At 37.3% G+C, this 15,239-nt stretch overlaps 1 protein-coding gene across 1 annotated transcript in view; it reads right to left on the reverse strand.

Annotated features, from left to right (window-relative positions):
* Positions 1-15,239, reverse strand: part of lamc1 (laminin, gamma 1) — a 117,743-nt gene that overhangs the window by 13,490 nt on the left and 89,014 nt on the right. Inside the window, exons 7-18 of the mRNA XM_022677891.2 lie at positions 13,684-13,782; positions 10,705-10,841; positions 10,397-10,519; positions 10,072-10,261; positions 9,287-9,399; positions 8,857-9,078; positions 8,170-8,358; positions 6,485-6,730; positions 5,550-5,703; positions 5,299-5,441; positions 1,745-1,923; positions 302-455 (exon numbers count right to left, since the gene is read on the reverse strand). Coding sequence (XP_022533612.2) covers positions 302-455; positions 1,745-1,923; positions 5,299-5,441; positions 5,550-5,703; positions 6,485-6,730; positions 8,170-8,358; positions 8,857-9,078; positions 9,287-9,399; positions 10,072-10,261; positions 10,397-10,519; positions 10,705-10,841; positions 13,684-13,782 — 1,949 coding nt within the window. The remainder of the gene's footprint in view (positions 1-301; positions 456-1,744; positions 1,924-5,298; positions 5,442-5,549; positions 5,704-6,484; positions 6,731-8,169; positions 8,359-8,856; positions 9,079-9,286; positions 9,400-10,071; positions 10,262-10,396; positions 10,520-10,704; positions 10,842-13,683; positions 13,783-15,239) is intronic.

A 15,239-nucleotide genomic window follows, 5' to 3' on the forward strand; every position in this document is an offset into this window, starting at 1 on the left:
GAAGCATTTACTAACTCACGAACTACATATCATTACTGTCCAATGAAATCCATGCATCTCTAAAATGGAATTTCGCAAAAATGTAAAAGAAATCTATGTAAAGTAAGAGTAACAAATAATTTTAAAGCATTGTTATTGGTATATTCATCTAGAATTACATGCTCAGTGTAAAGTGCAGCTACAGGTTTGAAATAATGGAAATGGAGAAAATGTAAAACAGGCAACATTGGAGAATCATTCTGATTTGTTTGACAGAAAAGCAGCAGCTTGTTCTCTAAACATGCTCTGTGAAAGCCAGTACCTTTGCTGGCCTGTGCCTCCTTCAGTAAATCCATGATGGCCTTCTCAGCTTCTTTCAGACGATCCTCAAAAGCCTTATCGCTCACTGTGTCCTGGGTGCCGAGGTTGTCGATCAGAGTCTGCAGGTCATGAAGTTTCTGTCTGTGCTGGTTCACCTGTACAATACATAGAAAATATGATGCTTTTACTTTTTCACAGAATAAAAAAAAAGCTAATTCCCTAACTTTCCCTTACAATTCTCTTTTTACAGAGCCTGGTGATGTATTAGTGGTCTTATTTAGTGATGTAAACACTGTTGTCACTACTGTTTAGGTCAGAAGGTTAAGCTAAAATACGGATTAAATCTCATAACTAACTCTCACTTTATCTTAATCCTTATTTAAATCCTAGAACACTGTGATTAATAACTTTTAATCAACACTAGTGATGGGTCTCTAAGAATTGTGGCGAATTCAGCACCTCCGCCAGGAAAAGCACCCCCTCTCGGAGCGTATTTCTAAGTAGAGTTAAATCACTTTTATTAAGAAGGCGGTGCATAGGGGCTGCCGTGAGGGGGTGCTTTTCATGGCGGAGGTGCAGATTTCAGCACTACCATGTTGCCGAATTTAGCACCCCCGCCAGGAAAAGCACTCCCAGATTTTGTCCAGATTTTCTCCATATTTTCTACCCACTAGGGGTATACGATTTGGCCCTAACATATCACAATATTTTAGGGTATTTTCACTATAACAACACTCTTGGCAATATGACAAAACACTGAATATAAAAATATATATTTCCAGAATAACAGAAGTCAATGATCCAATAATAATGCACTCCATATATCTCCATATATCCAGAATTAAAGTAAAATAAATTATACTGGACATATATAATGTGTCTCTAGTAGATATATAATGGGAAATGAGAACAGTGTGAATTTTTCTTTTGCTAAAAACAGTAAAAAAGTAGTACCCTGGTGTGATAATTAGGGGTGGGTGATATGTCACCATATTTCAGGGTATAATATCGTTCAGGGTATTAAAAAATGTTGGTGATATTTTTGCGCTCTATACGATATAGCACAACCCTACAACCCAACCAGAGTACAAGGCCAATTGTCAATTCTCTCTCAGGGCTCTGGCAGCTGATGGCAAGCTGCAAAAACGGGATTTAAACTAGCAATCTCTCGATCAAAGTGGCAGTGCTTTATTCCGCTGAAATTAAAAATGCATGTAAAATTTAAAACTGTATTTAATTTTTTTGTTGTTGTTTGGGTTCTCTAATAAATACAGCCACTGCTACTGGCTCTATACTGGCACAAACTGCTCGGACCCTGATAAAGAGGAGACAGGCATGATTATATATAATCTGACATGAGCAACTTAACATACATAAGCAAAAGTAAAGCAAACTTCCACTACGCTGGTCTTATATCAGGCTGTTCTATGCAGACAGTTCTTACCTTGTCCCTCACGAGGCTGTAGCAGTTGGGGCACTGCTGGCAGCCTGGAGTAGAGCGGTTGTAGAAGTAATTCTCTTCACACATATCACAACGAGCTCCCACGAAGCCTGGACGACACTCACAGCGCCCGTCCTCTCTGCACTGCGCCAGCCGAGAGCCCTCAGGGTCACAGTCACAGGCTGTGGAGGAAAGATCATTAACAGGGTTAATAAACTTGTGGCTTTGTAATACTGATTTACTATTTGCACAGGGTTCTTGCACCATTTTAAAAGTCAAATGTAACGCTTTTTAAAATCTTTTTAAGACCTCAATAAATATAAATTAAGACTCAAAAATGTTAGCTAGGTCTCCATTAACGTTAGTTCTTTCCCCAGTAACGTTAGCTAGCTCGCCGTTGATGTTAGCTAGCTCTCAGCTTAAATTGGTTCAATCCCTGTTAATGTTAGCCAGCTCTTCATTAACATTAGTTCTTTCCCCGCTAACATTAGCTAGCTCGTTGCTAATGTTAGTTAGCTTTCCACTTAACTTGGTTCTCTCCCCACTAATGATAGCTAGCTCTTCATAACGTTAGTTCTTTCCCCGCTAACATTAGCTAGCTCGTTGCTAATGTTAGTTAGCTCTCTGCTTAATCTGGTTCTCTCCCCGCTAATGTTAGCTAGCTCTCCATTAACGTTAGTTCTTTCCCTGCTAACAATAGCTAGCTTGTTGCTAATGTTAGCTAGCTCTCTGCTTAACTTAGTTATGTCGCCACTAATGTTAGCAAGCCCGCCACAAATGTTAGCTAGCTCGCCACTTATGTTAGTTAGCTATCCATTAACCTTAGTTCTCTAACGTTAACATTAGTTAGCTCACTCCCAATGGTAGCTACTTTGCCGCTAATGTTATCTGTTTTGCCAATTATTTTAGCTAGCTCTCCGCTTAACTTAGTTCTCTCCCACTAATGTTAGCTAGCTCACTGCTAATGTTAGCTAGCTCTCTACTTACCTTAGTTCTCTCCTTAGTAAAGTGGTTAGCTCACAGCTAAAGTTAGTACGTTTTCTCGCAGGCATTAAATGCACCATCAGAAAATGTAATTCCTACAGTATATTTAAGACAATTTAAGACCTTAATTACCCGGATTTAAATTTAAGACATAGTACCGGTCAAAAGTTTGGACACACCTCTTCTCATTAAATGTTACTTCTAAATGTTACTTCTCATTAAATTCTTACTTTTAGAATTGATATTAAAGCTATACAGGAATCCATGATTCTTCTACGTAGCACATTTAGCTTTGAGGACAGATCTGCGCACTCAAGATCCTCAAAGTCACCTGAAATAGTTTTCTTAGCTTCTTGAAGGAGTTTCTCGGGGTGTTGAACAATAGTTGCTGCTTTTCCTTCATGCGGTGAAGCTCTAGCTCATCTCAAATCACTTCAAATCACTACTTCAGTTCATCAGGTTTAGATCAGGTGATTGTGGAAGAAAAACTCTTTATAATTTTTTTTCTTTTATTTATTTACTACATAATTCTATGTGAAACCCTTTTTATTTAAGTCTTTAATATTAATATACAATGTAGAAAATAAAATAAAGAAAGAAATAAAGATGATGTCTCCAAACTTTAGACTGATACTGTAACAGCATATTGAAAATTCCAGAATCAGCTGGAATGCTCACAGACAGAAATCTGATCATATTACCTCATTATTAAGATCTCTACACAGCCTGCCAGCTTTTAATTCAGCATTAAAGTCAGTGTTATAGCGTGTCTACCAATCACTCAAAAGCTGAAAACCCAAAATACGTCTCTGATCTACCTGAGGAATGCTGGAACTGCTTTGCCAAGAGTGTACACGCTGGAGGAGTCTTTATATCACACTAAAGTCTGATCTAGTTATAGATCCAGTGAAAGACAGTAATGTTGTGATCTTCTATACTCAGGTTGCTGGAAATGACTCAAATGTATTGCTTATCCTGAATCAACACTGCCATCACATGGTCTGATTAATAAAAGGCGGCAGTTTTTCACTTTTACCCGTTTAAATGGTTCTGAGATGCATTTTATTTATTAATTTAGCTCTAATTTTACTTATATTAAAACATTTTATTTACCTTAATCACATTCTTCATGCTGATTTAAAAAAGCTTTTATTTGCTGCATGTACCTGCTCCTGACGAGTACATTTTGTGTTGTAAAGTCAGCACACAGCTGCTGTTAAACACACATTTGAGTGATTGCTGCCTTGAGTTTGTTTTAAGCAAACACTGAATGATATTTTCAAAAATATTTAACTGACAAGACAAAAAATATAATATATTGAAATATAATTATATTGAAATGCTATTGCTTTCTATGCAGATTTATCGCCTGTGTGCAATGTTAAAAAAAAAAAAGAAAAAAAAAAGAAAGGGTTGTTTGTTTGTGTTTGGTTGATTGTTCATTTGTTTGGTGCATATTATGCTGTGATATATAGTAATTAATGGAGGAGCATGTTGACTATTTGACTGATTAATAAAGCTGGCAATCTTTTACTTTTACACTAATTACACTAATTTCATCTTTACCACTTATTATGTTCTTTACGCTGATTAAAACACTTATTTATTTATTTTATATATGTTGTTATAACATTATAATTAATTATATATATATATATTATATATATATATATATATATATATATATATATATATATATATATATATATATATATATATATATAATTATAATATTATATATATATTATAAATATATATATAATATTATAATTATAATTAATGAAGGAACGTAGCGACTATTTCACAGTCAGTGAAATACCACAACTGTCTTTTTCTAATTATAAAAAAAATTACATTACCTACAATTACAATACACTGTTTAATATTTACCCATTAAATCCACAATATACTGTAATTGTGTCACAAATAAAATAGATATCTTGCTATTTTTTTATTCATATTGTATCATATATCCAGGGTTTCCATTCTTTTCCAGACCCAAAATTTTTTGAATTTGTAAAAAATTTAAATAATGAAAACTGTGAACAGTGAAACTTAATGAAACCTGGGCGGAGCCTAAAATGGGCTGGGGAGAATTCATTCATCACTCATTAATGCATTTGCCCAAAGATGATGTACATTTTCTGGGATATGTACTGTGTGCTCTTAAACATTCTCACACCTGCCCTGTTAAAAGCACTTTAAAAACCATATTAATACCTTTCTTTTTTTTTTCTTTCTTTTTAAGATGTTCTTTTTTTTTTTTTAATAAAACAAGACTGTAACCACTAGTTTTGGAAACATACATAATATTTTTCCATTCAGTAGTCTCCATTTTTCATACTATTGATAAATTACTATTTGATAAAAAATAACAAAAATCCATGCTTTTCTTTCCCATTCTTTCCACACTTTTGTAGGAACACTTTATATCGCTATTCATTTCATTTAAGTGAAATATGTCATTTTTTTCATCATATTTCCAGCACTAGCTGCTGCCTGAATGCACTGGTGAACAGCAAACAGCAAGTACATCTCCAGACTGAGAGAAAAAATAAACTAAAGTCTCTTACGTTTACAGCCAGAGGTGCTGAATCCGAAAAAGTTGACCTCACAGCGCTCACACTGCTGACCTGTGACCCCCGGCTGACACTCACACTGCCCGCTCACAATGTCACAATGACCGTTAGTAGAGCCGATCTGGTTGCAGTTACAACTAAACACAAAACAATGCACAATAAATAAACATTACAGCTCAACAGACAAATGACAAAGAGAGGAAATTAAAGGAGAGGAGGACGGGTTAATGGAGGTGGAGCGTTACCGTTCACAGCCCTTTCCGCTCTGCAGGTTGTAGAATCCAGGCTGGCAGGCGCTGCAGTCTCGGTTGGTGACGTGGGGTAAACACGTGCACTCACCAGTCACCTGCATGCAGGTGGTCTGCTGGTCCACAGTACCGTATGGAGAGCAGGAACAAGCTGAAGAGAGGAGCAGAAGATATACAATTTAAAACATTTGATTTTTTTTTCAAATGTTTGTTTTCCTCTACCATTTTCTTTATGCTAAAAATATGTATGTACTGAACAATTAACTTTTTTAATGTTCCTGCAGACAAACCAATAAAGAACAATACATTTACCTCAGCAGTACAATTCTCAACGTGGATTTGATTCAGAAGTGTTACTCCTGTCAAACATTTTTCTAAGCAGTCCTATTTTAGTCCAAAACTTACCTCAGCAGTGCTACACAAGTAACTACAGAGAAATTTACACAGAGAAAAGCAGATAGACTTTTGGTAAATAAACAAATGGCAAGGCCATTAGGCCAAATAATATCAGTTGCCAAATTAGGTACAGCAGTTGGACAATGAAACTGAAACACCTGGTTTTAGACCACAATAATTTATTGTCTCGACGGACAGTTCTGGTGGAAACAGGAGAGTTGAGGTGCACATTGAATTCTGCCGTGATTTGATCAGCCGTGGTTTTATGTTATTTCGATACAATCTGGGCTAGCACCCAAAATCCCTTTCAGACAGCTTCCTCTTGAAGATTGGCCACCAGGCTGCTCCAATTTAGCCATGAAACCTCCCATACTAAAATGATGACAGGTGTTTGAGTTTCATTGTTCAACCCCTGTACATTCCTACCTTCAAATACTTAACTTTTACTGCCTGTGACAAAACACAGTAAAACACATTGCTGACTATTCCTAGACAAATAAAAGGCAGCACAAGCTTATTTTTTCCACTCTACTCACGTTTGCATTTGTCAGCGACGTTGGTGGCCAGAGCGTTGCCGTAGAAGCCCTCTTTACAGCGATCACAGAAGAAGCCGTCTGTGTTGTAGATGCACTTCAGACACTCTCCAGTCTCTCTGTCGCAGTTTCCTACGGCATTAGGGTCGATGTTGCTGCTGCATTTACACTCCCTGCAGGCTCGGACTGGACCGCTCTTTCCCAGCGGGTCACCGAAGAAACCGTCATCACACAGCTCACAGCGCTTACCTGAAGAACCATGAAGAAGAACCAGAGTGAGACCAAACACCCGCCATTCACTATTTAATAAACATGCCTCCTTACCTCCTTACGACTTTGTCGTACTTCAGAAATGCTGTGAGAACTTGCAGATTCACAGGGAATTCATATAGGTGGAGCTCATTTTTAGATATGCACAACGTTTTTTTCATTCATTTTAAAATGTCTTGTTGTGTCTCTAGAATGAATAAATGCCACGTGAGCCGTTTTGTGTGATTAGTCCTGCTTTATTTCACTGGATTATTGGTCTCTGAAGAAAGACAGGATTTGGGCTCTTGCTCATGAATATTCATACATGCAAACATATCGGCTCTGATTGGCTAACAGAACTGCAGCAGCGAACGCCCACCTGCTGCCTCCCCTCACAGTCAATTTTACAGCTCTAAAACTCAAAGGATAAAATGTTTTCAGAGATACAGATAAGCTTAGTTATGAAGATTATATCACTGAATGCTAGAAAAAGTTATCCTTTGCACTTTACTTAACCCCCACGGCTAAAAATAACGTTATCAATGCCATGAGGAGAGCAGCGTAGCAGCTAAAATCCAATTGTGTAATGAAAGATGACAATCACAGCAAAATAAATAGGAAACCAAAAGTGTGGAAAAAATTCTCAGCAGCAACTTTAATTTTATTGTTTGCATACAGTTGGCTGAAAGCTAAAATGTAAGGCATATAAATGTTACATTTTATACTGGGGTGTGTAAATGTAAAAGATAAATAAATGAAATAAATATCAGTTATTAGCCCAGAATTCCCAAATTAGTGCATCCCCAGTAATATTACGACTTGTTTTACATTCAGACGGAGCTAAAATCACTGAGGATCTCTGATAATAATTCAAATAAAACTACTCCCCTCTAAATAGGGCTACAAAAAGCCCTCTTATCTTGCAACTTGATTTAGAAGATTTATCATACAGAACTGCAGAATATTTTTTAATTGTAAAAATTCAAGCAGTTCGGTTTGTTTTGATGGCTTGTGATCATCCATCTTCCTCTTGATTATATTCCAGAAGTTTTCAATTTGGTAAAATCAAAGAAACTCATATATACTCAGCTGTATATATGACAGAAATAGCAGTGAAATTGAACTACATTAACTAACAGTAGCAAGTTAAGTTAGGCCTTGGCCTTTAATTTAATGAAGGCTTTAAGTCTATTGATTTTTATTTATTATGAGTTTATAATAATTCCAAACTAATGACAGTTAATTGGCATTTTAGCGCAGGTTTTTAGTTTACTTACTTTATTCACATTTCTATAGAAAATAAATGCCGTTAAACTATCATATATACCAGATTGCACATGTTCTAATAAATTAATTAATTATATAAACATTGGGTAATTACAACTTTTGATCATTTAGATTGATCAGGCTTTGTTATGTGATTCTAATCGCTGCTGTACCTGTAGTGCCTGCTGGGCAGTTGGTGCACACCGCCTCCTTGGTTTTGGGCACAAGTGCACATGTGGCCCCTGAGGGACACGGGCAGGGTTTACAATCAGAAGATGATCCAACTGTAGCATCGCCGTAAAAGCCGTCCTTACACCTTTCACAGCTCATTCCTGCAGTATTATCCTGGCAGTTACACATTCCTACAGAAACAGAAAGACAGACAGAATTAATGAAATGTGGTGAACTTCTTTGCCATGAGGGGGCAGTAAAAGAACACTTTTACATGGTATTCAGTGTAATAAGAAGTGCAGGCCACAAAAGTTCCTGTTTTTAGGGCCAATCAATCACATTAAACCTTATGCACCGACCAATCAGTTCCATTTATTTTGGGATAGGAAGCACAAACGATTAAAGAATTCTACTGATGTTGTATTTGTATTTGTGTGCTAGTCTTCACCCTCCTGGTGTTGGGGCATTACTAGTGATAAGGGAGTCCTAATGAGTGGGTTGGGTAATTGGCTGTGTAAATTGGGGAGAAAATGGGAATAAATTAGAATTAAATTTTTTAAATATACTTTGTTTTTTTTTGTCTACGTTTGCTGCTTGACAAATGAATTTCCCAGGCTGGGGATTAATAATGTAAAGTACTAGTATTAGTATTAGTATGAACTGTTTGAAGGTTTCTGAAGGAGACTGACCTGTTGCAGGGTCGCAGGTTTCGCTGTGTCCGTTGCAGTTACAGGGCTCACAGGGGCTGTAGAGACCCAGCTCAGGCCTGCTCCTCCTGTATCCCAGAGCGCACTGACCACAGTGCTGACCCACGTAACCCGGAGGACACGTACACTTCTCCACCCAGCGCGCTGGAGTTCCAGGACCGCGCCGTGCACTCACCAAAGACACGTTATCCAAGTACCCAGCACCTACACGCCAACAGAGGACAATCAGAGGTCAAGAAAACTGTATTTAACTGTATTTACTATCTCAGCTTTTATCAAATGTAAATCCAGAGTGATAAACACTCACTGTTTTCTGTATAAACACAGTTGTGGCGCGTATGAAAAGGTTAGGTCGTGAGTTGCGCTGTACTGTACACAGTGTGAGTGTTTGAGTAGAACAGTAGATACGTACTTCTCTCACTGTAGGTACCACGGATTTTGATGGAGGTAAGGTTGTGGAGAAGCTTCTGGAAGTCTCCGTGTGTCAGCACTGGCCTCCAGGGATAGTCTGTAGTCTGATGGAGTCTGTTAAAAACAAGGTTTAAAGATAAATTAAAAATAAATATGATATATACTGGGCAAAAAAAAAAAAAAGAGTAAGCAATATACTGTCTGATTAAATATTAGTGGCATTCAGTAATTATGTATGTTTGTAAATATTTACTAGAAACGTAAATTAAACCTAGAGGGGTAGGTTGAAGTCTTAGGGCTACATGGCTTCTAAATGGGTATTTTTCAGAAGCACATTCCATACAGGTTTATGAGGGTTATGAGAAATCACAGCATATTGTATTATCTTACTGTAATGTAGTTTTAATGTATTAGTGCATCTAAAAAAAAATTAATATAATTGAAAAGTTACTTTATTTCAGTAACTCATTTCAAAATGTGAAACTCATATAATATATATGTTTTACACACAGAGCTATCTATTTTAAGCATCTATCTATTTTATTGTTAATAATTATGGCTTACAGCCAATTAAAACCAAAAATCAGTATCTCAGAAAATGTGAATATCATAGAGGACCAAGTGGTATGTTTGGCAATGTGCCAAATCCTGCTGGAAAAAGAAATCTGTATCTCTATAAAAGTTGTCAGTAGCAGAGGGAAGCTTGAAGTGCTGTAAGATTTTGTGGGAAAACAGTGGACAGTGGATATAACGATAACCTGATTTAAGCTCAGCCTAGTTTCCTACCTGAAAACAAAAGTCTGCATCTGCTCTCCAGGATAAGAGTTTCCCTGTGCAATTAGGGGCACAGCAACTTGCAGCCCCGCCCCCTCCAGCATCACATCCTCAGCAGAGAGACGAGCGTCACGCCGATCCACCCGGAAGTTCAGAGTGAGGTTCTGTCCGTAGCTCAGCAAATGGTTACCAAGGAATTTCGCTAAAAAAAAGGAGCAAACATAAGAGAGTGAATATTTTCTTATTCTGAAACACAATAATTAAAATGTAAATGTATAAGTCACTTGACATTTTGTGTTAAATTCTGAAAGTCTGGGGCATGACATCATTTAAGTACCTGGTGCCACAAAGTACATGGGGAAGTAGTCATCAGAGATGAGGGAGATTTCCTGAGAAGCTAAGGACCACTGCACTGGAACACTGGAGCCGTCTCTCTGCTTACCCTTCCAGCCTTCATCATCTTCATCATTAGAAGAAGAGCAGGAGAAAACATTCATAAAAACTGAGTACACAGTACATGTGCAAACACGGATTAGCTTGGCACGTCTCCCTATCTTCTATGAATATAAGTAATTAATTTAATAATTTTAACCTTATAACAAAAGTGCTTTCCACAAGTTAACGGCCACACGTGGATGAACTCACCCCGATCGAAGTTGGAGGTGATGGTATGTATGCTGTAGCCATCTGCACTCTCACACACTGTGGAATGATGGAAGCAGAAGCATGGTGTGCAGCCCTGAGGATTCTGAGGGTCCAGGTTAAAGTAGCCCAGTTTACACCTAACAAACACAAAAACATACATACCCAATGTTACATTTACATATATTCAGGTTTAAAAAGTGACTTTATTCAAGTCCTTGAGTTCAAAATGTTAAAAACTAATATTATATAGATGTATTACACACAGAGTGATCTATTTTATTTCATTTGTAAAATCAAGGGAGCAGAGTCTGGAGGAAGAGTGGAGAGACACACAGTCTAAATTGCTTGAGGTCTAGTGTGAAGTTTCCACCAATCAGTGATGGTTTGGAGAGACATGTCTGTCATCTGCTGGTGTTGATCCACTGTGTTTTATTATCAAGTCTAAAGTCAGTGCAGTTTTGTTTTCCCACAGAATCTTACAGCACTTCATGCTTCCCTCAGCTGACTACTCACTTTTATGGAGATGCAGATTTCATTTTCCAGCAGGACTTGGCACACTGCCCACACTGCCAAAAATACCAATTGGTCTCATATAATATTCTAATTTTCTGAGACACTGATCCTTTTGGTTTTCATTGGCTGTAATCCATAATCATCCACATTAAATAAATAAACTATAAACCTCTGTTTTTGATTGACACAAACACAGATTATCTGTCTCCTATCTGCTACGCTTCTGCTAATGGGCTAATGGTGACTTGCTAATGTTTGACACAATAAAACAACAGAAAAAGTATGGGCAAAAGTACTGGTTATATTAATTAGCCTATTCTATGTATGAATTAAACGCTAGTGCTTCTTTGCCTGTGGAATTAACTTAATTAACACAACAATAATCAAATCTCATTTTCATAGCTTCATAGCTTCATATCTTATTGGGTATGAGTGTTTAGATTTTTTTTGTTTATCTTTATTGTCCATATTTGTTTTTATTTTGTATACTTTAAAAGGATGGATTAACTGACTAACAAGTACCTAATGAAATCAAATCGACTTAAGTACTGGGTGATTAAAAAGTGTTGAAATGTAGTTCAGTTAAAGATATTGGAGTCTATTAGCATACAATCTAGCTTTAGTCTGAAATAATAAAATAACCCCCCAGAGTGAGGAGTCACTGATGTAGCATGAGTAAAAGTGATGCTAACGAGTAGGTGTTCCAGAGACGCTGCGGTCTGGTGACCGTCCGTCTGAAGGCCCTAAATGGCTCTCTGTGAGGAGCCTGCAACTATCTGTGAGCTATTTTCTCCTGCATCCGACACTGAGAAAGCCATGCCCCTAATTCTGCCTCACACACACATACTTCCTCCCCTGTGGATCTTTTTCTCTCTCTGTCTCTCTCTCTCTGTTTCTCTCTGACACACACACAGACACACACACACATTCACAGGGACTTTCCACGATCAAAAAAAAAATAAAAGGACATCAAAAAGGCTCTTTAACAACTGCAGATTTCAGACATGTTTACTGGTAGCTCCCACTGGAGCTGGAGGAGTTGAAAGGCAGGCTCTGCTGGGAATCTTTACAGCAGATTTAGCTGAGTGTTGATGTCAGTGTTAATTCTGGCTCACAAGTGCTCATCGCTGACATCTAATTTCAGAACAATTCAAACCGGCTCATTCCAGACGCTCCTTTTCTCCAGTAACTCAACCACCGCTCAACTATTGAGCATAGCGACGGCACATATCTCTCTGTCTCTCCATCTCTCGCTCTCTCTGTCTGTCTCTCTCTCTCCGTCTCTCTCTCTCTCTCCGTCTCTCTCTCTCTCTGTCTCTCTCTCTCTCTCTCCGTCTCTCTCTCTCTCTCTCTCTCTCTCCGTCTCTCCGTCTCTCTCTCTCTCTCTCTCCGTCTCTCTCTCTCTCTCTCCGTCTCTCTCTCTCTCTCAGTCTCTCTCTCTCTCTCAGTCTCTCTCTCCGTCACTGTCTCTCGCTCTGCGTCTCTCTCTCGGTCTCTGTCTCTCACTTACAGTGTGTAGGGGTGACAATTAGGGCTGCAATGATTAGTCGATATAATCAACAATGTCAATTATCTAAATTTGTAAATTTAAAATCTCATGTTTAGGTGTTTTTCTGTTGTTTTTAGAGCTGGAGTACATGGCAGAAATAATTGCTGACTACTAAAATAATCATTAGTTGAAAATAGGTGCATGTAAATCATTATATAATATTTAATCAGGAAATGTATATTATAGTTACTGTAAATTGTAAGCATATATATCATAAATGAACTAAAAAAACAGCAACACATTATATAATACAAAGCATTATTCTAAATTTTTCAGTTACTACAGGATGCACATCTGACTGACAGCGGTACTAACCAATCAAAACTGTTTAACTCTTTAAAATGGCTTCTGCCCCTTGTGTCTGCGTGCCCCTTCTAGTGATTTTTAAAAGAGCTTACTAATAAGTCTATTAGCAAAGTCATAGAACAATCTAACCAATCAGATTCATGATTTTTTTTTTAGTACAGGGGTGGGGCCATGGGGGTCTAACCCCTTCTCAGCAGTGTTTTGATGAAGGTGCTATGCTTTGGTTAGTGGTAAAACAGCGTGCATGCTGGATTAGTTCAATAGTTAGCTAACTTTCATGGAATTGCAACTATAAATGAAACAGATATTGTGTCACATTATATTAAATAGCCTTTTTAAAGGCTGTCCTTCAATGTGAAAATAATTCACAATAATAGGCCACCTGACTGGTGAGTATTTGTGTGTACTTAATGTTTTGGCTGCTCTGGTGTACTTTAGACATACAAATGAGTGATCTTGGTTGAACAGCTGTACTTATTTGCATAGCTGTATTTGTTGGCTGTTAAGGTGTACTAAGTTCATATAACTAAATCAAGTTAGAGGGGTGGGGTGTTACAGAAGGGGTACCGACTGTATTAACGGCACTCCACTGGTGTGTGAATGAGACCAACCTGTCACAGTTGAAGCCATCCACGTTGTCCTTGCACTGGCAGCGTCCTGTATTCACATCACACTCCTGAGTGCTTCCAGCAGGGTTGCAGGAGCAGGGGCTATAGGAAAAGAAGAGAGAGAGAGAGAGAGAGAGAGAGAGAGAGAGAGAGAGAGAGAGAGAGAGAGAGAGAGAAAGAGAAAGAGAGAGAGAGAGAGAGAGAGAGAGAGAGAGAGAGATAAAGCAGGGTTCTTAAACTTTTCCCTTTTTACAGTCCATCTGCCAATAGTACTGCCTCACAAGAAAACAAAACCCAACATATTAGAAGCGGGGGACATTTTTAATTCTTAGATTTATCTTGATTTGGATGTGGATGAAGACTCTGAATCAATTCACAAATGCTGACTAATCACAACTGTTCCAATTGCACTTCTTAAAACGCACTTTTTTTTAGTAGATATTTAAATGTAAAAAAAAAAAAAGAATGTAATAAATGTAAAATGCTATAATATTTATATTAGTGGTGTTAATTAAAATCCTAGTATATACTTGTTTAATAAGAGGCAAGACCAACGTTGGGCACTGGAATAAAGAAAGCATGAGAAATTGGATAAAGGATTTATTTTTATTTTTTTTTACTTTATTGTAAAACACACAACTTGGTTGTATAGATTTCTGAATTAGAACTTAATTTGTTGAGTTTAAAAATCTCAGGAACTGTTTGGTATTGAGAAGATGATCATTTAAATGGGCTGGGGGAAATATGTAACGGCCAGTATTTAGTGTAGTGTAATGTGTACACTGTCCCTTTAAGAGCTCGTTAAGTGTGTGCATAGAGATTCCCACTCATGCAAGTTACATAAAATTATTTGTCTTTAATTTATCAAGTGCTAACACTGTAAACTGAAAAATTATGACCTGAACAATAATTCTATATTATGTATATTTATATAATTTATATATAATTATTAATTTTAAACTGTTTATTAACTTTAAGATTTACATCATTTATATAAGTTAATTTATAGCCAACTGTCTGCATTAAGTGCCTTGTCTCAAAGTTACTTCAGGGATGTATTTGTATTTAAATGTTTCTATTAATGTGTATTTAATGTTCATAGCTTAAATGCTGCAACTGATCTTGCAAGTTAATTAATAATTATAATTTTCTATATGCAAGTGCAGCTGCTGGCCCTCCATGTACTACTAAATCCCCCCTGAGGATAGACCTGTGGACCACTAGAGGGTGTTTACGACCCACCGGTGGTCCATGATTTATAGTTCTTCCTAAAGGTTCTGCAAATATTAGACCAGAGCAAAGAGACTTAAATTAAGCATGACCTCATTCCAGATGCAGCATTTCTACTGTACATTTATACAGTTAATAAATATAAAAAAAAACAAATCACAGTACAGGTCATGCCTATAGGACAGTTCATGGGTGGTCTTGAGTCTAACATTACAAGTGTATCATTACAAGTCATATAAGGAGGTTTAGGACTTCCGGGATAAGCTTGCTGGGAAGGCTAAAATATTACTAGAATGTCTCATTCCATAATTTTAAAATGTCTAGTTGTG

The sequence above is a fragment of the Astyanax mexicanus genome, chromosome 8, assembly GCF_023375975.1.
Source record: "Astyanax mexicanus isolate ESR-SI-001 chromosome 8, AstMex3_surface, whole genome shotgun sequence".
In the NCBI taxonomy this organism is placed as follows: Eukaryota; Metazoa; Chordata; class Actinopteri; order Characiformes; family Acestrorhamphidae; genus Astyanax; species Astyanax mexicanus.